The sequence below is a fragment of the Muscardinus avellanarius genome (assembly GCF_963383645.1).
Source record: "Muscardinus avellanarius genome assembly, chromosome: 2".
In the NCBI taxonomy this organism is placed as follows: domain Eukaryota; kingdom Metazoa; phylum Chordata; class Mammalia; order Rodentia; family Gliridae; genus Muscardinus; species Muscardinus avellanarius.
Genome location: NC_137787.1, coordinates 36,838,055 through 36,862,534, shown reverse-complemented (window position 1 = coordinate 36,862,534; position 24,480 = coordinate 36,838,055). Strand labels below are relative to the sequence as shown.

The window sequence follows — 24,480 nt, the reverse complement described above, 5'->3', positions numbered from 1 at the left end:
TGTTTTATTTCAACTTAGTAGTTCAAAGTTATTTTTTATATTTTTTTTTTAGTAGAACTGTTTTTTTCAAATGCCAGCAGACACTTAAGATAAAAGACCTGGAAATTAGACCAGAGACTCTGAAATTACTAAAGGAGGGCTTAGGGTTAACACTCTAATATATACGCACAGGTAGAAACTTTCTCAATAAGACCTTTAAAGCTCAGGAAAATAAAACACTAGTAAATGGGATGGCTTTAACCTAAAGTTTCTGCTCACCAAAAGAAACCATTAAGAGTCTAAAGAGAGAGCCTACAGAATGGGAGATCTTTGCCAGCTATTCATCTGATAGAGGATTAATATCTAGAATATACAAAGAACTTAAAAGACAACACTAAAAAAAGACCCAACCGGGAAATGGGCAATTAAACTATATAGACACTTCACAAAAGAAGAAATACAAATGGCCAATAAATACATGAAAAAAATGTTCAGCATCATTAGCAGTCTGGGAGATAAAATCAAAACTACACTGAGCTTCCATCTAACCCCATTCAGAATGGCAGTCATCAACAAGTCAAACAATAATAAATGCTGGTGAAGATATGGAGAAATTGGAACTCTTGTACACTGTTGATGGAATTGCAAATTAGTGCAGCTGCTATGAAGATCGGTGTGGGGATTCCTCAGAGCACAGATCCACCGTATGATCTGGCTGTACCACTCCTGAGTATCTTCCCAAAGGGATTGAAATCAGAATATTATAGTAATGTATGCCAATCCATGTTTATAGCAGCACAATTCAAATAGCCAAATCATGGAACCAACCTAGGTGTCCATCCACAGATGGGTTGATTACAAAATTATGGGATATACACATACTGGAATTCTACTCAGTAATCAAGAAGAACAAAATAATGTCATTTACAGGAAAATGGATGGACCTAGAGAACAGTATGCTAAGTGAGATTAGCCATTCACAGAAAGTGAAGGGTCATATGTTTTCTCTCATACGCAAAAGCTAGAGAGTAATAGGGGTACCAGATAATGGAGGAGGAACTCCATGGAGCCAGGGAGGTCGTCTAGGAAAGGAGTGGAGAGAAGAGTAAGATTCAGTGAAGAGTCACTCCCACTGGCAGTACGTACATATGTGAGAACATCAGTGTCGATCTCAATACCTGTGTGGGTAGGGAGCAGGGAGAAGCCCACCAAGTGCTGTGTACACGGATGTCACTACCACCATAACTACATTCTTATGTAAGACTACAATGCATCGATAAAAGTGTTTTTTTTTTTGTTTTGTTTTGTTTTGTTTTTTGGTGGTACTGGGGTTCCTGGAAGCCCTTCTTCCTCCGGGCTACACTCCCAGACCTATTTTATATTTTTGAAACAGGGTCTCTTACGCCAGCACGGCTGGCTTCGAACCTGCGCGATCCTCCTGTCTCCGCCTCCCAAACGCGGGGATTACAAGCGTGCGCCACCACGCCCGGCTAAAAGTGGTTTTAAAATCTCCCAGGTTTTTGTTTCTGTTTAGAATTACAGATTCCCAGCTTTCATTTCTAGATTGAGACTAAGATTCATTAGGCTAGATGAGACTTGGAGTATGTATTTTTAAAACATAACCAGACATTTCTAGGGTAGCATGGCTTTGGAACCATTAAAATAAGTGTGTGTGTGTGTGTGTGTGTGTGTGTGTGTGTGTGTGTGTGTGTGTAAAGTCTTGGAGAAATAATAATTGATACTGAAGTAAGATAACTCAGGACTCACCTGATTTTTTGGTTTGAATTCTGTATATTCAGGACTGAGATATGGTGAATGGTATTCTTTTGGTGAAAAATCCACCTTATAAAAAAAGAAGTTTTAATTTTAGATTACTTATAATACAAGTATATTTCCCAAGATCATTTTATTCTTTCAATAGTCATTAAAGATAAAAATGTTCAAGTATTTTTCTCATAACTACTATACTTTAAAAATATTAAATAAATTTTTGCACATATAAATTATTAGCTTCCTTGGTATTATAATTTTCACCTTAATTTTTTATTTTTCAGTACTAGGGATTGAACTCAGGGACATTATACCTCTGAGCTATACCCCCAGCCCTATTTTTAGTTTCTTATTTTGAAAAAGGGTCTCACTAAGTTGTGGAGGGCCTCGCTAAGAACCTGAGGCTGACTTTGAACCTATGATCCTCCTGTCTCAGCCTCCCAAATGCTGAGATTGCACCTGGCCACCCTATTGAATTTTTTTCAATCTAAATAAGGCACAGTAGCTTCCAGCAGAAAGAAAAGTAGAAACTAAATAGAATTGTAAAACAAATGTAATTTGATTTTAAAAAGTTGTAAAAGTCTTTTAAAAATAACACAGGGCTGGGAATGTAGCCCAGTGGAAAAGTGCTTGCCTAGCATGCGCAAGGCCCTGGGTTCAGTTTTCTGCACTGCAATAAATAAACAAATAATAGCTGATATTTACTGAGAAAGCATTTCCCCATGACTCTCAACCTGGCATTGTTACTTAAAAGTACCTAAAGTGATAACTGATCCTAACTCAAGGGGCATAGGAACTATTTTAGAATTAAAGAACCATCAAATTTTTAGATATAAAGCTTTTTTTTTTTTTTTTTGGTGGTGGTACTGGGGGTGGAACCCAGGGGCTTTTCTACCTCCGGGCTATACTCCCAGACCTATTTTATATTTTATTTGGAAACAGGGTCTCACTAAGTTGCTGAGAGCCTCCCTAAGTAGCTGAGGCTGGCTTCGAACCTGTGCGATCCTCCTGTCTCAGCCTCCCAAGTGCGGGGATTACAAGCCTGCACCACCACACCCGGCTTGGATAAAGCCATTTTAAAGATAATCTAGTTCTAATCTGTATTTTACAAAGAATCTGAAGCTGGTGTTCACTTTGTCAGCACATATACTAAAAATTGGAATGATACAGAGATTAGCATGGCCCCTGCCCAAGGATGACATGCAGATTCATGAAGAGTTCTATATTTGGGGGGAAATAAATAGCTCACATGCACTGTGTGAAAAAAATGCCAAAAAACAAAATATCCGAGACCGATGTTTTCCCCATGATTCTCAGATGATTATTAGCCAGAATCCCGAGTTCTCAGTCTTCCTCAGGTACTTCTACACATGACCGAGACAGTGCTGAGGGAGTCTGGGTGGCTTTAAAAGCATCATCATCATCTCCCATACACCACCACCTTGCCAACTCATCCAGAGAAAACTTGACACCATCTCCTTACAGAACACTGAGCACTCAAACCACTGCCCTATACATTGTCTCCTTTCGTCTAGAGAGGGCTCATTTCTATGACAAAGTATGTGAGTGGATGACATTTTCAGCTGAGGTCTTCCTAATGCTGAGGCTAGCCTTGAATCTGTGATCCTTCTCAGCCTCCCAAGTACTGAGACTACTTCAGGCGCACCATGCCCTGCCTATTTTAAGGTTTTTAAGGTTAGGCAGTGAACATTTTTATCTTATTCTTAAAACCTCGCTAGCTTCCCACTTCTGCTATTCTTCATTACCTCCACACACTAACTACAAGTTGTCCCTGTCAGTTTCTCAGTATTCCCCAGTGTAGTTCCCCTCTTCCAGCCAAATGTGTCTGATTCTGAATTCTTGAGATGCATCTTCTACGCCTGTTCTTTTGCTCATATTGTTTTTCTTCCAAAATGTCCCAAACGCTCCCTACAGTTTAACTTCTAACATTTGAAGGTTCGTTGCTTTAAATAAATTCAATAGAAGTAAAAGTAACTGATGCATGTGAAAAGGAAGAACAAGTAGTAGGGAGGTAAGCTTACATTTTTTTAAGCCCAAACAAAAACTACCCCCTAATATAAGCATGGAAGACTGTTGGAATGGATTTAATATGCTAACATTATTTTGTCAAGGAAGAGGAGGGAGAATACTATTAACTTTTACTGTATTTAACTATATATTATTAATTGGATGAGCATTAATAATTTTGTAAATAAAAAAATACCTCAGTAAAGTTATAGTGGAAAGAAATGGTCTAGGTGTTCATCAACAAAAGAACCTAAAATGGAAGCTTTGACATGTTTACTCTCCTGTCTCCCGAGGTTGCAGTACATTAACAGAAACTACCGTTTCAAAAAGAATTCGTGGCAATACTGGAAATCAGTAGGCGAGGGTTTGGGGTTTCAGAAAGTTCGAAAAAATCCAGAAAATATGGGATTGACTTAATGGTAAGACCTAATCAGAAAACTATAGCCTTAAACATTAAAAATGACATGGGCCTTAGCCTGGCATACTGGTGTGTCCTGTAATCTCAGTTCTTGGGAAGCTGAGACAGGCTATTGATCTTTTGCATCTGTCAACAGTAGGAAACCCACTGGAAAATTCGTTGACATTGTCCATTGTTAGAGGCCTAAATTTTTAACATTATTAAAAAGCCTTATAGCCGGGCGTGGTGGCACACGCTTGTAATCCCAGCTCTTAGGAGGCGGAGACAGGAGGATGGCGCAGGTTCAAAGCCAGCCGTGCTGGCTTAAGAGACCCTGTTTCCAAATAAAAATATAAAATGGGTCTGGGAGTGTAGCCCGGAGGTTTCCAGGAACCCCAGTACCATCAAAAACAAAACAAAACAAAACAAAAACAAAAAAGCCTTTATAGAGATCATTAGAAATATAATGATGTATTTCATAACACTAAAAAGAAAAAATATAGAAGGAAGGTTTAAAGTATGACAGGTCCTACAAATTACTCATCTTTCAGAGTGTGATATCAACATATTCTACTAAAATAACTATATACATCAACTGCCAAAAGTAGTTATGTTATCTAGGTGTGGTGGTGCTCACGTATATAAAAAAAAAGTAGTTATCTCGAGGAAGTGAAACTGGTAGGGTGGTTGTGGTGGGAAAGGATAACTTTGCATTTTATATCCAGCTGTGCAGACTCAGCTGTTTTTTGTTTTTTTGTTTTGTTTTGGGTTTTTTTTTTGTTTGTTTGTTTGTTTTTTGGTGGTACTAGGGTTTTTGGAAGCCCTTCTACCTCCGGGCTACACTCCCAGACCTATTTTTTATTTTTTGGAAATAGGGTCTCTTAAGCCAATGTGGCTGGCATCAAATCTGCGCTATCCTCCTGTCTCTGCCTCCCAAGCGCGGGGATTACAAGTGTGCGCCCCCACTCCTGGCAGACTCAGCTTTATTTTTGAAGGAGGACTCTGTATAAAGGAGGCTTTAATTTTTGAGAAAAGAAAAAAAATTAAAAACCAATAAAAAGCATTCTTAATAGGACACTGCTTCAATCATTGTACAATCTCACAGAGACAGTAGTTTCGTGATAGTCCAACTCAATGGTTAGCAGCACAGCCTCCAGACCAGACTCCTAGGTTTATGTTTAAAACCTGTATCTTCAGCCAGGCATGGGGGCACACGCTTGTAATCCCAGCATTTGGGAAGCTGAGACAGGAGGATCATGGTTCACAGTCAGCCTCAGCTATACTTAGTGAGGCCTTTTGCAACTCAGTGAGACCCTGTTTCAAAATAAAAAATAAAAAAAATAGGGCTGGGGGTGTAACTTGGAAGTAGAATAGCCCTGGGTTCTATCCCCAGTACTCCCCCCAACACACACACAAATGTGTCTACCACTTGATCTCCAGGTATCTTTATCCTCTTCACTTATCAACCTTGTGACTTAATTTTCCCATATATAAGATGAATATAGTAATTAAATCTATCTCATACCATTGTTATGAGGATTAAATGAGTTAATGTATCAAGGTGCTTATACAATATCTTGCAATAAGTGAATTGGCTATCATTAAAATAAAAATATTCATTTAAAGCAAAAAAGTAGGTACATAGATTATATAAGCAATGTGATATTAAATGAAAATTAAGATCAAATAATATGGCAATTGAAAATAATAAACAGTCTGAAGCAATGCTGGTGATGTACTGGAAAGTCTTTTTGCAAAACTGACTCAAGTGGAATAAGAAAACTTCAATAGACAATAACTTAAAAGATTTTTAAAGAAATCAAAATATATACCAGGTGCAGTGGAACACAACTGTAACCCCAATACTTGGAAGGCTGAGACAGGAGGATTGCATGTTTGAGGCTAACCTCAGCCACTCAGTGAGACTCTTTTTCAAAATAAAAAAATAAAAATAAAAATGGCTGTGGGTATAGCTTGGAGAGAGAATGCTCCTGGGTTCAATCCCCAGTACTAGAAAGGAAGGAAGGAAGGAAAGGAGAAAAGAAGGTGCTTTGAGTTATACATCACAAAATGTATATATTACTATATGCAAATAAAATTTAAAAAATTAAAAACAGGATATCGGGTAGTCAAGAAGTAATGTAGACTGTGACAAAATGAAATTGTATTACAAATGTAAGACATAATTATTCTGAAGAGTGTAGGAGAAAAAAGGAACTGACCATAGCAACTTTGGAAAGTATTTAAACTGGAAATTGTAAGGATAAAGACAAATTAACTATATAAAACACTGTATTCTAATTGGTAAATCTGCCTTTCATACTGAGCGTATAGGTTAGCAATGCTGAAATTGCTGTGCATGAATAAATAAATGAGTTTATTTATTTAAAAAGCTAGGGTTCTTACTGTTGGAAAGAGAAAATGCTCTGTGAATAAGCGAGAAAGGAAGGCTAGAATGAATTCTGTCACACTAGAATAGAATTAGGAATATGAATCTGAACACATTCATACAGGTGGATATATACAGAAACAGCTACAGATATGTGTGTATACATGGTTTGTATACATACACGCCTTAGCCCACCTGAGCTTCTACAATACTATACCATAAACTGGGTGGCTTATAAACAACAGAAAATAATTTCTCCCACTTGTGGAGGCTGGGAAGTCCAAGAGCAAGGTACCAGCCTGTTCCCAGTCTGCTGAGGGCCCCCTTCCCAGCTCTGATGACGCCATCTAGCTGTGCTCTCTGGGACCTGTTGGATAAGGGCACTAGTCCTACAGATAGATGAGGGCGGAACCACTTGACATCCTGCCTCCCAACGTCCCACCTGCTCCTACTATCACATGGGTGATGAGTTTTCAACATAGGAATGTACTCTGAGAGGACACAGGTTCAGACCACAGCACACATATATTATCTAACTACCTGCTGAGAGGCACTACAGTGTGTACAGTAGTAACATGTATACCCTGTACCAAGAACCTGGTTTCTAAATATCATTCTTCAGCAAAATAACTGGATTCCTGAAGAAAAGCTTGATTCTAGTACTGGGGCAGGAAAAACAGCAAAGTACTCAATAAACAAAAGGCTGGGGCATGTCAAGGGTGTGCCGAACACAACCCAAAAAGTCCCCAATGGCCACAGATAGAGCAATTTGAACAACAAAATATATAGCATCATTTTGGATTATAACCCAACATAGAAAATAAATATATACAAACTTAGACTTGGATAAGTAAAGAATGTAAACTATCAAGGAAGAGGAGGCAAATTTTCCTTTCAGAAGAATTCTAGGAAATATAAATAGGTCCTCCTCCTCCGTTCAAGAAGTAATTTAATTATACCTTTCCCCCTCACACACACACACTTGCATGAAGATGGGCTAGACTGTGTGATCGGCTTCTAAAGAAGAGAGTAGGTAAAGAGAAATAAAGTAAATTTCCATTGGACAAACCTGTCAAACACTATCTAGAACAAGTGGTAAAGTGCACATCATTAGTGTTATCGCATGGATAGCACAAAGCTCTGCTATGTGTTGACAAAGGCATGCCACCTGGGTTTTTTCTTTTCCAAAAACTCAACACAAATCAAATCGACAAAAACATCAGACAAACATATTCTATAGGATTCCTGCCCAGTAGTCATCAAGACTGTGGAGGTCATTTTTAAGACAATAACAAAAACAAAACAATGAAAGCCAGAAAACTGTCAAAGACCAGTGGAGACTGGAGAGACAGGACAACTAGATGCAGTGTGGGCTCTGTACTGAATCATGAAATGGAAAGAATGTTGTTGGAAAAAATGGTAGAATCCAAATAAAGTCTGGGGTTTAGTTAACAGTAATGTCTCAATGTTGGTTTCTCTGCTTTGGCATATATTCTATGGTAATAAAAGATGTTAAAAATGGGAAAGCTGGCCGGGCATGGTGGCGCACGCTGTAATCCCTGTGCTTGGGAGGCGGAGACAGGAGGATGGCGCAGGTTCGAAGCCACCCGTGCTGGCTTTAAGAGACCCTGTTTCCAAATTAATATATATATAAATATATTATATGTATTATATATATAATATATTATATAATAATATATAACAATTATATAATGTGTATATAATTATTATAATAAATATATTATAATTATAATTATTATAATATTATAATAATTATATACATATATACATATACATTATATATTATGTAGCCCGGAGGTAGAAGGGCTTCCAGAAACCCCAGTACCAAAATTTAAAAAAAGGGGGGTAATACAAGAATTCTTTGTAATATCTTTCTAATGTTTATGAAAACCTATAATTATTCCAAAAAACTTTATTCTTAAAACTAATCAGTAATATATGTATAAAAAGCACCAAGTCAATATTACAGGTAAATTATATCAAATTTATATATCAATCTAATTATGAACATATATGCAACATTCTTAAATAAATTATAGCAAGTCCCACATAAACCAGAATTAGTCATATAGGAATGCAAAGTGAGTTCAACATTAGAAAATCTATTTATGTAATTCATTTATATTTTTAAAAGTTATAAGCTGGGCATAGTGGTTCACACTTGTAATCCCAGTATTTGGGAGGCTGAGACCGTAGGACTGAGGTTTGAGGACATCCTCAGCTACTTGGTGAGGCCCTCCACAACTTAGTGAAACTTTGTTTCAAAATAAAGAATAAAATATAGGGTTGAAGATATAGCTCAGAGGTAGAATGCCCCTGGGTTCCATCCCCAGTACTACAAAAAAAAAAAAAAGAAAAATTATAGGTAGAAAAACATATGATTATCTCCAGGTGTGGTGGTACATGCTTGTAATCCCAGCATTCGGAAAACAGAGAGAGGAGGATCTCAGTTCACGGTCAGCCTCAGCTACTTAGTGAGGTACTTTGCAATTCAGTGAGACCCCCTTTCAAAAAAAAATAAAGAATAAAAAATAGGAGTGAGGGTGTAGCTCAGAGGTAGAATGTCCCTGTTGTGTGTTTTTGTTTGTTTGTTTGTTTGTTTGTTTGTTTGTTTGTTTGTTGTGTGGTACTGGGGATAGAACCCAGGGGCCTTCTACCTCCGGGCTACACTCACAGACCTATTTTATATTTTATTTGGAAACAGGTCTCTTAAGCCAGCTGAAGCTGGCTTCAAACCTGCAGATCCTCCTGTCTCAGCCTCCCAAGTGCGGGGATCACAAGCATGTGTCACCACACCCAGCTGTCCCTGGGTTTTATCCCCAGTACCATACACACACACAAAACAAACAAACAAACAAACAAACAAACAAACAAAAACCATGATTTTCACCTAGGAGCCAGCATTTTAAAAATTATCATTTCCTGATTTTAAAATAAGTCAACAAACTAGGAATGGGGGGAAAAAAAAACTACCTTCCTACATTATATATTGTACTTATTTTTGAAATGATTATGAGTAATATTATTTTTTCTTTACTCTTCTGAAGTTTTCAAGTATTCGAAAATAAAAATAACTAAAAATTTTAAAACGCTGAAACGTAGTCGGGTGTGGTGGCACACGCTTGTAATCCCAGCATTCGGGAGGCTGAGACAGGAGGATCGCAGTTCGGGGACAGCCTCAGCTACTTTGTGAGGCCATTTGCAACTCAACGAGACCCTGTTACAAAATAAAATAAAAAATAGGGCAGAGGTGTGGCTCAGAGGTCAAATGCCCCTAGGTTCCATCTCCAGACTCTCAAAAAATAAAATAAAATAAAATAAAATGATGAAATGTTAATAGAATACTAATTAGAGTCTTGAGCAAGACAAAAATTGCCTTTCCTCACTACTGCTGTCCAATATTGCATAAACAATTTCAGTCACGATTATAAAAAGAAAGCAAGAGATCGAAAAATCAGAAGTCAGGAAACGATTGTCCTTAATAGATAATATCATCACTTATTTATAAAAATTTCAAGAGAATTAACTGAATAGAGTAAGACATTTTAGCAGAGTGGACCAAAATAAGATGGACATACATACAATATTATATAGACTATTGTATAACACTGCACACAAATATTAACTAAGAAGAAATATAATTAAACTACGCATGGTGGAGCAGGCCTGTAATCCCAGTTCCTGGGAGGCTGAGACAGGAAGATCACAGGATTCTAGGACAGCCTCAGCAACTTAGTCCTTCTGCAACTCAGTGAGACCCTCTTTCAAAATAAAATATAAAATAGGGCTAGGGGTGTAGCTCAGAGGTAAATTGCCCCTGGGTCAATTACCAGTACCACCAAAAAAAAAAAAGAAAAAAGAAATGTAATCTTAAAAAGACACCATTCACGTTTATACCAGAAACTATCCAATACATAAGAATTAACCTAATACAAAATGAGCATGCCTATAAGAAGAAAACTATGAAGTAGTAACACAAAATATAGGACATTAAATATTCCTGGATGAAGATTTTATATAGAACTGGACCAAACAGATTCAATGAAGTCCCAATCAAAATCTCAGGTATAAAACTTGTCAAGATGATTCTAATACTTCATCAATAAAAAGAATATAAGAATTACCGTGTACATGTATGTACATACAAGTTTTTTACCCCAATATGATGTATGAATATAATGCACCAATAAAAAATAAATAAAAAAGAAAAAAAGAATTACCAAGAAAATATGAAAGAATAGATATGCTCTCTACCAATATTAAATGAATTTGAAGCTGTAATAATTAAATTTGTATTGTAAGGTGGTAGAACCAAGCAAAATTATATTTACAAAGCATAGTATGAAGTTCTGAAACATCTCATGCAAATAGGGAAATCAACATATCAAATTAGCATATAGTATAAAGGTTGAATTTCAAAACAATGAGAAAAGATGAGCCATGTAGTCAGATTCTCATTAGCAAATTATAGAAGCCATCATATGCTTAAAAAGAAATGTGTAAAGGCTGACAAATAGATTTATTATCATCTTCAAAGAATAAAACCTTTTATGTAAACTGGAAGAACCATGGGACAATAAAATGTATTAGGAAGGTGCTAATGGCCAGAAATTTTTAATTTATTTATGTATATAAAACTGTACTTATATTAATTTAAAGTAATAAGTTTGTTTGTTTGTTTGTTTGTTTGTTTGTTTGTTTGTCTGTGCTGGGGATTGAACCCAAAGGAATTCTACCTCTGAGCTACATCCCTAATCCTTTATATTTTTTATTTTGAAACAGGCTCATGCTTAGTTGCTGAGGGCCTTGCTACATTGCTGAGGCTGGCCTTGAACTTGTGATCCTCCTACCTCAGTCTCCCAAGTACTAGGATTACAGATGTATGCCATGACCGGCTTCGGTTAGCTATTTAAATTACTGTTATTTGATCTAAAATTAATGTAAATGAAACTGTCAAAATTTAAACTTTCAGCAATTATAGATAGAGGATGAGTACGTATTTTCTACAACTGAGGGTTTTTCCTTCCTTTTTTACTATGGTAAATAGTTTATATTAAATGTGCCATCTCCGCCATTTGAAGCATGCAGTTCAGCGGTGGTGAGTACATTCACATTCTAGTGTAACAGATCCTGGAATCATTCATCTTGCAAAATGGAAACTAAGCATTCATTTCTCCCAGTCCTTGGCAAACAATTTTCTCCTTCCAGTTTCTATAGTTTTTTTGTTTGTTTGTTTTTGTGGTACTGGAATGGTACCCAGGGGTGTTCGAGCTCTAGGCTACACACCCAGCCCTAATTTTTTACATTTATTTTGATACAGGGTCTAAGTTGCAGAGGGTATCACTAAGTTCCCAAGGCTGTTTAAGAACCTGCAATCCTCCTGTCTCAGCCTCCTGAGTACTGGAATTAACAGGCGTGAGCCACCACACCTGGCTTCTTTTTAGTGTTTTGAAAAACCTTCATGCTTTTCCCCACAGCAACTGCATCATTTTCCATTCTTACCAATATTGCATGAGAGCTCCAGTTCCCACACCCCACTAACACTTGTTCTTCCTTCTGTGAGTCACCGAGGTTCTAATTTGTCTTTCACATCTCATTAGTGATGATTTATGTTGGTGTCTTTTTGGATTCTTATAGGCCATTGTATATTATCTTCAGAGAATTGTTCATTTTAAAACTGGGCTATTTGATGTTTTGTTGAGCTGTAGACATTTGTTATATAATCTGGATATTAATTCCTTATCAGATATTTGATTTGCAAGTATTCTCTCCCATTCCATAGGTTACCTTTTTACTCTGTCGACTTTTTCCATGGATGCACAGATGTTTTAAATTTTTATGTAGTCTCAATTTTTTATTTTTACAATTGCTTTTAAGTGCTCTGAAATTTGGGTCTTTCAAGCCTCTCCTGGATAAAGGTTTTACCAAATTTTTCATGAAAAAAGGTGAAATATCTATTCCAAAGCAATCTTCTATTTGTCACTCAAACAAAAACTCCAAATGGTGTTATTTCATATAGTAAATGATGTCATTTTAAAAATTATTTACTCTTTATTATTTTCATAGTATTATCTTGCTAAATGTTATTTTTTAAATGTTTCTTAACAAAATTTTCTATATATCTATTCATGTGTCATTTTTTTCACTTTTCATTTTCAAACTTATGGAATAACTACTATAAATTAAGGACTTTCTTAAGTATTAAGTAGACAGTTGCTCTCTTCTCCCTTCAATCCCTATGCCAGTAATGGAATAACATTTAACTATAGTCAGCTTTAATATGTGATATGTGTTACAGGTTGGGAGAATGTGGTTGTGGGGAAACTGTTCCCCGGGAACCCCTGCTAGGGTCCCGGACACACTTACCCCCAACCCATAACAAAACCCAAAACGACCAAAAACAGAAAAAAAACATGGATTCTTATCCTAAGCTAAGAATAAATATGCATAGCTTGGACAGTTGCTGAAGATTTAAAGAAGTGTATTAAAAGATAGAAATATAGAGGATAGGTACGGCTCCATATCAGACTGGCGTGGAGGGGTGACTCAAATGAGTACACTGAAGAACTCCAGTTAACTGAGTGTTTTCATCCCGACCAAGTCCGTGGCAGGTCCTTTGATCTGTAGATATGCTAGCCCTGTCTCTAGCCCAGTTTCTCTGCTGTCTCCAGCCCGATTTGCCCCGGAAGGGGGAGGGGGCTGCCCCATCTCCATCTCAGAACACCTTTTGTTTTACCCCCAAGATGTGTTAAATTGTTTCTCCAGGATCTGGGATTTCCTCCCATCCCTGGCTCCAGCTTTCTTCCTTCTCTTTAGAAATGTAAATTATAAGTCCCTCCTTTTTGCTAGCCCTAGTTTTCTTAGTATAAATGATTTATTTTTAAAATTGTAAATCTTTCCCAATACTGGTACATTAATACATTTTAAAACCTCTTCACAATACTAGTACAAAATGTACTCGTTCATTTAGGAGTTCTAAGATTCTTACATCACACACACAAAAATAAAGTACAGGTGGGCTGAATAGTTAAACATAAAAACCATGCAATAAGAAAACATCTAGGAGAGTTCTAATATGACCTTGGGGAAAGGAAAGACCTAAACAAGATATAAACTAGTGACCACAAAGGACAAGTGCCAAACTGACCACACAGACATTTAAAATGTCTATGACCCCACATAACTTAAAAACATAAAAACAAAGAGCATAGATGTATAATATTATCCAAAATATGTTAAGCATTATCATATAACCCAATTTGTAAATATGACAGATTATAAGCAGTCAACAAATACAAATGAGTAATACATAAAAATTGTTGACTCAGTAACAATAAGGAAAATGCAAGTTAAAATATCACTCAAATATTATTTTTGTGCATCAAATTAACAGAAACTAAAATGTGAGTGCAGGATAATGGGTATTTTCCTACATTTTGAGCACAAATCCAAGTCAAATTAATACATCTTGTTTAAAAGATAATTTGGCAGTATCAGTCAAAAACAAATATGCTTAGACTCTGAGATCCAACAACTCTACCTCCCATTTATCTAACATAAACTTGTACAAGTGAAAAAAGATAATACTTACCATTTAGCAATTGCCTATTATGTCCCAAGCCCTTTACAATTCTTTGAAGGAGACAGAATACTCATTTTGCAGATGAAAAAACTCAAACTTAGATGTAAATTGCCTGAAGTTATATGACCATGGAAATGGAAGAATCTGGATTTGAATCTAAGTATTTCTTCCTGGAAATCAAGCTCTCTTTACTGTACTGTACTCTTTCTCCTGCTACCACCAAAACCCACCTTTCTTTGATGAGTAAAATTAAATTCCCATCCCTCCCACCTTTCTTGCATCCTGACCTTTGAAAACTGATTTACGGTCCAGATAATATCAGGGTTTAAATAGAGGACAATCAAGCTATATCTTGAAAAATCTTAATTTATGAAAGGGTTGTAAAAATGAGAAGGAACTATTGAAAGACTATCACCTGCATTAGCTATGAGTTGGAAGAGATGGTATCAGTCCTTTCCCATTCAGATTAGTACTCCAGAAGTTTGTCTCACAATACCGCATTCCTTTAACACACTGCCTACTTTGATTCATAGAAAACTCTTCCTTTAACTTCATACAACTCCAGACAACTCCAAAGTTTATTTTCCCGTAGAATTCTGAAGATTTTGCCACTTCTTTGTGAAGCAATTAACTTAGATTTTTAAAGAATTTGTTCTAGAACTCTGCCTTCAGTGTATAAGTCTGTTGCCCGAGGTGATAGGTTCTTCCAACCTTTTAAGTCAATTGTATTTCACCTGTTTCATGGGTCACCAACTAAACTTATCTTTTCAACTTATTTTAGCTTTATATGCTGTGTATAGGTCTACCACCCTTAAGAAAAACATTTAAGGTAAGTTTTCTTTTCCTTTGAAAAATCAAACTTTCTTTTAAAAGTTAAACTCTTTATATGTGTCATTGATTCACATGCAGTTGTAAGAAATTACAGAGAAGAGCCTATGCACCCTTTAGGCTTCCTCAGTTGAGATGAACATTTCCACAAGAATCCCTGATACCTTTTTATAGTCACTTCCATTTCCTTCCTGCCTCCATAGTCTACATAATGCCTAACAACCACTAATGTGTTCTGCATTTTTTTTTTTTTTTTTTGGTGGTACTGGGGTTCCTGGAAGCCCGTCTATCTCCGGGCTACACTCCCAGACCTATTTTATTTTTGGAAACAGGGTCTCCTAAGCCAGCGTGGCTGGCTTCGAACCTGCACAATCCTCCTGTCTCTGCCTCCCAAGCGCGGGGATTACAAGCGTGGGCCACCCCGCCCAGCCCTGTTCTGCATTTTTATAATTTTTCATTTCAAGAATGTTATATAAATGAAATCATACAATGTATTATTTGGACATTATCATTTTTATTTTACTCAGCATGATTCCCCAAATATCCAAGACTTGTATGTATTATTAATCTGTTCCTTTTTCTTACTGAGTATTGTTTCATGATATAGATATACTGCTGCTTATCCATCAATTGTGAGATAGTAGAGACATACATTCCCTCTACCCTCTCTCCTTCTCATGTTTGGCTTAGTGATTGACGTTGATATATTTGTGAATGTACACCATGTACCTTAGGAACTTCCCTCTCCCCGTCCCATTTGCCTCAGTTAGGTCACCTTATTTGCTCATCTAAGGTTTCTTCTTCTAGAGTTCCTCCTATGACCCATTTTATCCCTAGATTCTTATTAATCTCACTTAGCATAATGTTCTCCAATTCCATATATTTCCCTGCAAATGGCATCATTTTGTTCTTCTTAATGGCTGAGTAGAAGTATGTACATATGGAATATGTACATATCCCATTGTTTTGTAATCCATTCATCTATTGATGGACATCTTGGCTACTTCAAAAGTTTGGCAGTTGTACATTGTGAAGCTATAAACATAGACACATATGCCGTAGTTTAGTAGTTTGGGTTCCATTCTTTTGGGTAGATACCCAGAAGTGGTATTGCAGGATCATATGGTATGTCCATTCTCATTCATCTGAGGATCCTCCATACTGTTTTACAAAGTGGCTGCACTAATTTGCAGTACACCAACAATGTGTTAGGAATTCCCACTTCACATCCTTGCCAGTATTTGTTGTGTTTTGAATGATTGCCATGCTAATTGGAGTTAGGTGAAATATCAGGGTAGTTTTGATTTGCATCTCTCTGATTGCTAATGATGTTGAGCATTTTGTATACATTTATTGGTCATTTGAATTACTTTAGTGAAGAAGTGTCTATTTAGTTCACTTGGCCATTTTTGATTGGGTTTTCTGTGTTTTTAGCAGTGAGTTTCTTGAGTTCTCTGGTATATTCTAGATATTAGTCCTCTATTGGAGGAGGAGTTGGCAAAAATTTTCTCCCATTCTGTTGGCTCTCTGTTGAAGTTCTCAATAATTTCCTTGGTTGTACAGAAGCTCTTCATTTTAATGCAGTCCCACATATTGATCCTCCTTTTTTTCTCTTGTGCCTTTGGGATCTTGTTGAGAAAGTTTTTACCTGTGCCTGTGTGTTGAAGTGTTGGGGACCTATGCCCTCTTCAAAGGAGCTGTCACGTCTCTTTCCACGTCTTTGATCCATCTGAATTGACTCTTGTGCAGGGTGAGAAAGTGGGATTTATTTCCATTTTCCTGCATATAGTTAACCAGTTTTTCCAATGCCATTTATTGAAGAGGCTATATTTATTCCAGTTTATGTTTTTGACCCTTCTGTAAAAAGTCAATTGTCTATAAGTGTACAATTTGTTTCTGAATCTTCCTTTCTGCTTCATTGGTCTGTTTGTACCAATACCATGCTGTTTTATTACTATAACTTTGTAGTATAGTTTGAAGTCAGGTATTGTGATGCCGCCTGCAAAATTCTTATTGATGAGAATGACTTTGGCTATTATGGATTTTTTTTGTTCCAAATGAATTTAAGGACTGAATTTCTATGTCTGTGAGTAATGACCTTGGTAATTTAATGTGTATTGCAAAGATCACTTTTGGAAAACTGGCCATTTGACTGTATTTATTTTGCCCATCCAAGAGCATGGAAGATCATTCCATCCCCTAGGGTTTTCTTCTATTTCTTTTTCCAATGTTTTATAATTTTTCTTGTACAAGTCTTTTACCTCCTTGGTTAGGTTTATTCCTAAGCTTTTTTTTTGTGTGTGGGGGGGTATTGTGGCTGGATTTTTTGGGTTTTCTAGATTTTTTTTCAGCAGATTTATGGTTGGCATAAAGGAAAGCCTTTAATTTCTTTTTTTTCTTTTTCTTTTCTTTTTTTTTCTTTTTTTTTTGGGGGGGGTGTGGGACTAGGGGTAAAACACAGGGGACTTTTCTACCTCTGGTCTATACTCCCAGACCTATTCTATACTTTATTAGGAAACAGGGTATCACTAAATTGCTGAGAGCCTCACTCAGTAGCTGAGGCTGGCTTCAAACTGTGAGATCCTCCTGTCTCAGCCTCTCAAGCACTGGGATTACAAGTGTGCGCCACCACACCCGGCTAAAGCTTCTGATTTTTTAAGATTGATTTTGTATCCAGACACTTTGTTGAATTTGTTGGTTTTGTTTGTTGGGTCTTCTCAGTATAGTATCATGTCATCTGCAAATAATAATAGTTTTAGTTCTTCTTTTCCTATTTGTATGCCTTTGATTTTCTTTTCTTGCCTTATTGCTCTGGCTAAAATTTCAAGTACTATATTGAAAAGAAGTGGTAATAATGGCCATCCTTATTTTGTTTCTGTTTTTAGGAACTCTTGCAGTTTTTCCTCATTTATTTTGATGTTGGCTATGAACCTCTTGTATATTATATTTATGATGTTGTGGTAACTTCCTTCTTTTCTGATCCTCTGCAGTGCTGTTAACATGAATGAGTGTTGGATTTTATCGAATACCTTTTCAGTGTCTATTGAAATGATCATATGATATTTTTGTCCTTAGTTCTGTTTATGTGGTGAGTTATATGGATTTTTTTTTGTATGTTGAACCAGCCTTGAATCCCTGGAATGAACCTGACTTGGGATGATGTATAATTTTCTAGATGTTTTAATGCACATTGCTAGTATTTTGTTTAGCAGTTTTGTGTCAAAGTTCATCAAAGATATAGGCCTATAATTTTCTTTTTTGAGCTGTCTTTATTTGGTTTTGGTATTAATGTGATGTTGGCTTCATTGAATGTATTTGGAAGAGTCCTGTTTCTTTCTATTTCATGGAATAAATGGAAGCATATTTGTATTAGCTCTTCTATAAAGCTGTTATAAAATTCACTTGGGAAACTATCTGGTCCTGGGCTTTTGTTTGATGGTAGGCTCTTTATTACTGCTTCAGTCTCTTTGATTGCTATTAGTTAATTTAAATTTTCTATATCTTCTTGACTCAATTTTAGAAGGTTGTATGTTATTTAGAAAATTGTCCATTCTTCCAGATTTTTCATTTTGTTGGAGTATAGTTTTTCAAAGTAGTTTTTGATAATCCTCTGGATTTCCACACTTTCCGTGATAATATCTCCTTTCTCATCTCTTATTTTAGTAATTTGGATTGATTCTCTTTCTTTTGGTTAGGTTGGCTAGTGGTTTATCTATCTTGTTTATGTTTTCAAGAAACCAGCTTTTGGTTTTGTTGATATTTGTGGTTTTTTAAATACTCTACTTTATTAATTTTTGCTCTTATTCTAATAATGACCTGTCTTCTACTGGGGTTAGCCTGTTCCTGTTTTTTAAGGGCTTTGAGGTGTGTCGTCAGGTTATGTATTTGGTGATTTTCTATCCTTCTGATATGGGCACTTAGTTCTATGAATTTTCTTCTTAAAACTGCCTTCAAGGTATCCCATAGGTTTTAATATGTTGTGTCTCTATTTCATTTGTTTCTAGGAATTTCTTAATATCTTCCCTTACTTCTTCTATGACCTATTCCTTGTTTTGCAGTGTGGTGTTCAGTCTCCACATGTTTCTGTGGTTAGTCTGGTTCTTCTTATAGTTGATTTCTACTTTTATTCTATTCTGATCTGAAAAGGCACAGGAAATTATGCCACAGTTTTTAAATTTGCTGGTGCTCACTTTGTGGCCAAGGATGTGGTATATTTTGGAGAAGGTTCCATGAAGAGGTGAGAAGGATATGAATTCTGCTGTAGTTGGGTGCAATATTCTGTATGTGTCTAATATGTCCATTTGGTTTATGGTATTCTTTAGGTCTGAGGCATCTTTACTGACCTTTTGTCTAGAAGATTGGTCTAGTACTGTGAGAAGAGTGTTGAAGTCTCCCAATATTATTGTATTGGTACCTACGTGTGACTTACTGTCATGAAGAGTTTGTTTTATGAAAGTGACTGCACCTATGTTTGGAGCATAAATTTTGACTCTTCTTACTTCCTTTGGCTGTATTGTTCCTCTTACCACTAAAATATGGCCTACTTTGTTTCTTCTAATAAGCTTAGGCTTGAAGTCTAATTTGTATGATATCATAGTTGCTACTCCTGCTTGTCTTCTAGATCCATTGGCATGAATTACCTTGCTCCAACTCTTCACCCTTAGTTTGTGACTATCTTTATATGTAAAGTGTGTTTCTTGCAGGCAGCTTATAGATGAATTCTGGTTTTTAATCAATTTTGCCACCTTATGTTTTCTTATTGGGGAGTTGAGGTCATTTATAGTCAGCATGACTACTGAGATATGATTTTTAATTCCTAACATTTTGAGTTTTAACTTCTGTTTGAAGTAGTGTTTTTTCTTCTATGTTTAGTTGTTTGATGGAAATAATTGTTTCTCTGGTTTCAGCATTTATTATTTCTTCTTTGTAATACTCACTTTGAATATTTTCTCTAGTGTTGGTTTAGAAGACATGAGTTCTTTCAGCTTCTGTTTGTCATGACAGATTTTTATTTCCATGTCTTTTTTGAGAGATAGTTTTGCTGGGTAGGAAATGTGGGGCTGCAAATTGTTTTCTTTTTTTTCTTTTTTTTTATTGGTGCATTATATTCATACATCATATTGAGGTAAAAAACTTGTGTGGACATACATGTACACATCACCCACTAAGCCCTACCCAATTACCACCCCCATTCCCTCCCCATCCCTCCTTCCCATGCTTGGCTTAGTGGTTGATTTTGATATGCTTAAGTACTTTTGTGTTTTAGAGAATATCCTTCTTCCTCCCTCCTATCCCCTCATTTAGATTGTCTTGTTTGCTCCTCTATAGGATTTCCTTTTTCATCTAGAGTCCCTCCTGTGACCCATTTCTCCTTAGCTTTCACATATTAGGGAAAGCATCCGATTTCTTATTTTTTGTGTGTGACTGACTAATCTCACTTAGCATAATGTTCTCCAGTTCCATCCATTTCCCTGAAACTGCTGTAATTTAGTTTTTTTAATGGATGAATAAAATTCCATTGTGTACATATCCCACAGTTAGGTAATCTATTCATCTATTGATGGACATCTTGTTTGGTTCCATAGTTTGGCTATGGTGAATTGTGCAGCTATGAACATAGATACACATGCATTAGTTTGGTAGTTTGGTTTACTTTCTTTTGGGTAGTTTGGGTAGATACACATGCATTAGTTTGGTAGTTTGCTGGATTGAATGGTAGATTGTTCCCATTCTTCTAAGGATTTTCCATACTGTTTTCCAAAGTGGTTGCACTAATTTGCAATCCCACCAACAATGTTTTAGAGTTCCCATTTCTCCACATCCTTGCCAGCATTTGTTGTTGTTTGTGTTTTGAATTATTACCATTCTAGTTGGAGTTAGGTGAAATCTCAGGGTAGTTTTGACTTGCATCTCTCTGGTTGCCAATGATTTTGAACATTTTTTCATGCATTTATTGGCCATTTGAATTTCTTCTTTTGTGAAGTATCTATTTAGGTCACTTGCCCATTCTTTGATTGGATGATTTTTTTTTAGTGTTGAGTTTCTTGAGTTCTCTGTATATTCTGGATATTAGTCCTCTATTGGAGGTGCAGGTGGCAAAAATCTTCTTCCATTCTGTTGGTTCTCGGTTGAGGTTCTTGACAGTTTCCTTTGCTGCATAGAAGCTCTTCAGTTTCATGCAATCCCATGTATTGATTCACCTTTTTTAATTTGTTGTGTCTCTGGGATTTTGTTGAGAAAGTGTTTATCTGTGCCTATGTGTTCAAGTGTTGGAGCAAATTGTTTTCTTTCAGAGTTTGGAATATGTTACTCCTTCTGGCTTTCATGACTTGTTTTGGGAAGTCTGGAGTGATTCTAATTGGTTTGCCTCTGAATGTCACTCCTTCTTTTGTTTTTGTTGCCTTTAAGATTCTCTCCTTGGTTTCTACTTTGGTCAGTTTGACTGTTATGTGGCATGGTGAACCTTTTCTCTGATCTTGTCTAAAGGGGGTTCTATAAGTTTTTTGTACCTGTGTATTGACCTCTTGTTTTATGTTTGGAAATTTTTCTGATATTATTTCTTTGAAAAGATTGTTGCTCCCTTTGGTTTCACCTTCTATTTCCTCTTCTATGCCAATTATTCTTAGGATAGCTCTTTTAAAATGGGCCCATATTTCTTCAATGTCCAATTAATGCTGTCAAATTATTTTTTCTAAGTAATATACTATGCATTTTTTTTAGAGTAATAATCTTCTAGGAGTGAGATTCTATTCTCTGTGTGGTCTAATTGATTGTTGATAGTTTGAATTAATGCCTTCACTTCAGTAACTGCATCCTTTATTTCTTTCAGACTCTCTCAAAATTCTTTTCAGAAGTCCCTTATTATTTCTACAGTTACATTCCTGATTTGACCTTCTGGAGATCTCCATAATTCTGTGTTGTCAGGTTCTGTCATTGAGGTGTTGTGGGAGCTCATTGTTTCCTTGTTATTCCTCATCATCATGATTTCAGAAGTTTGTATCTGTTCCTTTTGATAGATTTCTCTCAGTCTCTAGGTGTCTGATGGTATATCCAAGAGCAAGTTGTGCTGTATTCAATAGTGAAAGTTGAGTGAGGAGGGAAGTAAAGTTGTAAATGCCACAGATAGGATCAAATACAATGAGAGTGTGAATTTGGTAAGGTAGTATATAGTAGAGATTAGAGATAGTGAATATGCAGTAGTATTCTAGTAACCAATATAGAGTTTTTAGTATAGTGATATGAACTATTTCCTCTTCTATGCCTATTCTTAGTTTAGCTGGTTTAAAAGTGGCTCATATCTCTTCACTGTACAAGTCATACTGTAAAATTGTTTTTCTTTTTTTTTTTTTTTTTTTTTTTTTTTTTTTTATTTTTTTAACAATTTTTTATTGAACATAAATAGTATACATTTACACTATATTTGGTGCCCTCTCCCCCCGCCCCCATTTTCTCCCCCCCCCCCCACCAATGGTTGGCCAGGTTAACCATGTCTTATTCATAATTTTACACATGTTCAGGTGAAGATGCTCCTTAATCAAGATCGGCCTTTCTCCTCTCCTATCTTTCCATTAAAACTTAGCTAGTATTTCCCCTCTAATATCTGGGGTCCTACTGGTATCCTTTGTGTTTTCTAGTTTGGGCATATTAGAGGAAACATGTGTATCTTCTCCTTCTGTGCTTGGCTGATCTCACTTAACATGATGCTTTCCAGGGCTTTCCATCTTCTTGCAAATGATAAAATTTTGTTCTTCTTTATGGCTGAATAGAATTCCATTGTGTGTATTTCCCACAGTTTTGCTATCCATTCATCTGTTGATGGTGATCTGGGTTGGATCCATATTTTGGCTATTACAAATTGTGCTGCTATGAACATAGGTATGCATATGTTGCTGTATTTCTCTGAATTCAACCCTTTTGGAAAGATACCCAGGAGTGGTATAGCTGGATCATATGGTGGATCTATTCCCACCTTTCTTAGGAATCTCCACACAGATCTCCATAGTGGCTGAACTAGTTTGCACTCCCACCAACAGTGTAAAAGAGTTCCTCTTTCCCCACATCCTCGCCAGCATTTGTTGTTGTTTGATTTCTTTATGCTTGCTACTCTCACTGGGGTTAGATGGAATCTCAGTGTAGTTTTGATTTGCATCTCCCTGATGGCCAGTGATGAAGAACATCTTTTCATGTATCTATTAGCCCTTTGTATCTCTTCTTTTGTGAAGTGTCTATTTAGTTCATTTGCCCATTTCTTGATTGGGTTGTTTGTTTTGTTGGTGTAGAGCCTTTTGAGCTCTTTGTATACTCTGGATATTAGCCCCCTATCAGAATGGTGGCTGGTAAAGATCCTTTCCCATTCTGTAGGCTTCCTCTTTAGGTTATTGATAGTTTCCTTTGATGAGAAGAAACTTTTTAGTTTAATGTTATCCCACTTGTTTATTCTTGCTTTAATTTCCTGAGCTTTGGAGGTTTTGTTGAGAAAGTTACTGCCTGTGCCAATATGTTGTAGTGTTGAACCTATGTTCTCCTCTACTAACTTCACCGTCTCAGGTCTAATTTCTAAGTCTTTGATCCATCTTGAGTTGATTCCTGTGTTAGGTGAGATATAGGGGTTTAGCTTCATCTTTTTACAAATGGCTAGCCAGTTCTCCCAGCACCACTTGTTGAAAAGGCTGTCTTTTCTCCAGCGTATGTGTTTGGCCCCTTTGTCAAAGATTAATTGACTAAAGATGTGTGGGTTTGTTTCTGTATCTTCTATTCTAATCCACTGGTCAGTATATCTGTTTTTGTGCCAGTACCATGCTGTTTTTACTACTATTGCTCTATAGTATAGTTTGAAGTCTGGGATTGTAATGCCTCCTGCGTGTTTCTTGTTATTGAGAATTGCTTTGGCTATTCTAGGTCTTTTCTTTCTCCATATGAAGTTCATGATTGATTTTTCTAGGTCTCTGAAGAATGTCACTGGTATTTTAATGGGAATTGCATTGAACCTATAGATCAGTTTTGGCAGAATGGCCATTTTGATGATATTTATTCTGCCTATCCATGAGCACGGGAGATCTTTCCATCTTCCAAGGTCTTCTTCTATTTCTTTTTTTAATGTTTTATAGTTTTTGTTGTAGAGGTCTTTTACATCTTGGGTTAGGTTTATTCCTAGGTATTTTATTGGTTTTGAGGTTATAGTGAATGGAATTGTTGTTTTTGTTTCCTTCATTGTGGATTCGTTGTTGGCATAAAGAAAGGCCACTGATTTCTTTAGGTTGATTTTGTAACCTGCGACTTTGCCGAATTTGTCGATCAGCTCCAGAAGTCTTTTGGTTGAGTTCTTTGGGTCTTCCAGGTAAAGGATCATGTCATCTGCGAATAAGGATAATTTCACTTCCTCTCTTCCTATGTGGATTCCTTTGATTTCCTTCTCTTGTCTGATTGCTGCAGCAAGAGTCTCAAGGACTATATTGAAAAGGAGAGGTGAAAGTGGGCATCCTTGTC

At 36.4% G+C, this 24,480-nt stretch overlaps 1 protein-coding gene across 1 annotated transcript in view; it reads right to left on the bottom strand.

Annotated features, from left to right (window-relative positions):
• C2CD6 (C2 calcium dependent domain containing 6) overlaps positions 1-24,480 on the bottom strand; it is a gene marked incomplete at both ends in the record, with an annotated part of 149,911 nt that overhangs the window by 5,927 nt on the left and 119,504 nt on the right. The window contains one exon of the mRNA XM_080689345.1: positions 1,747-1,821. Coding sequence (XP_080545471.1) covers positions 1,747-1,821 — 75 coding nt within the window. The remainder of the gene's footprint in view (positions 1-1,746; positions 1,822-24,480) is intronic.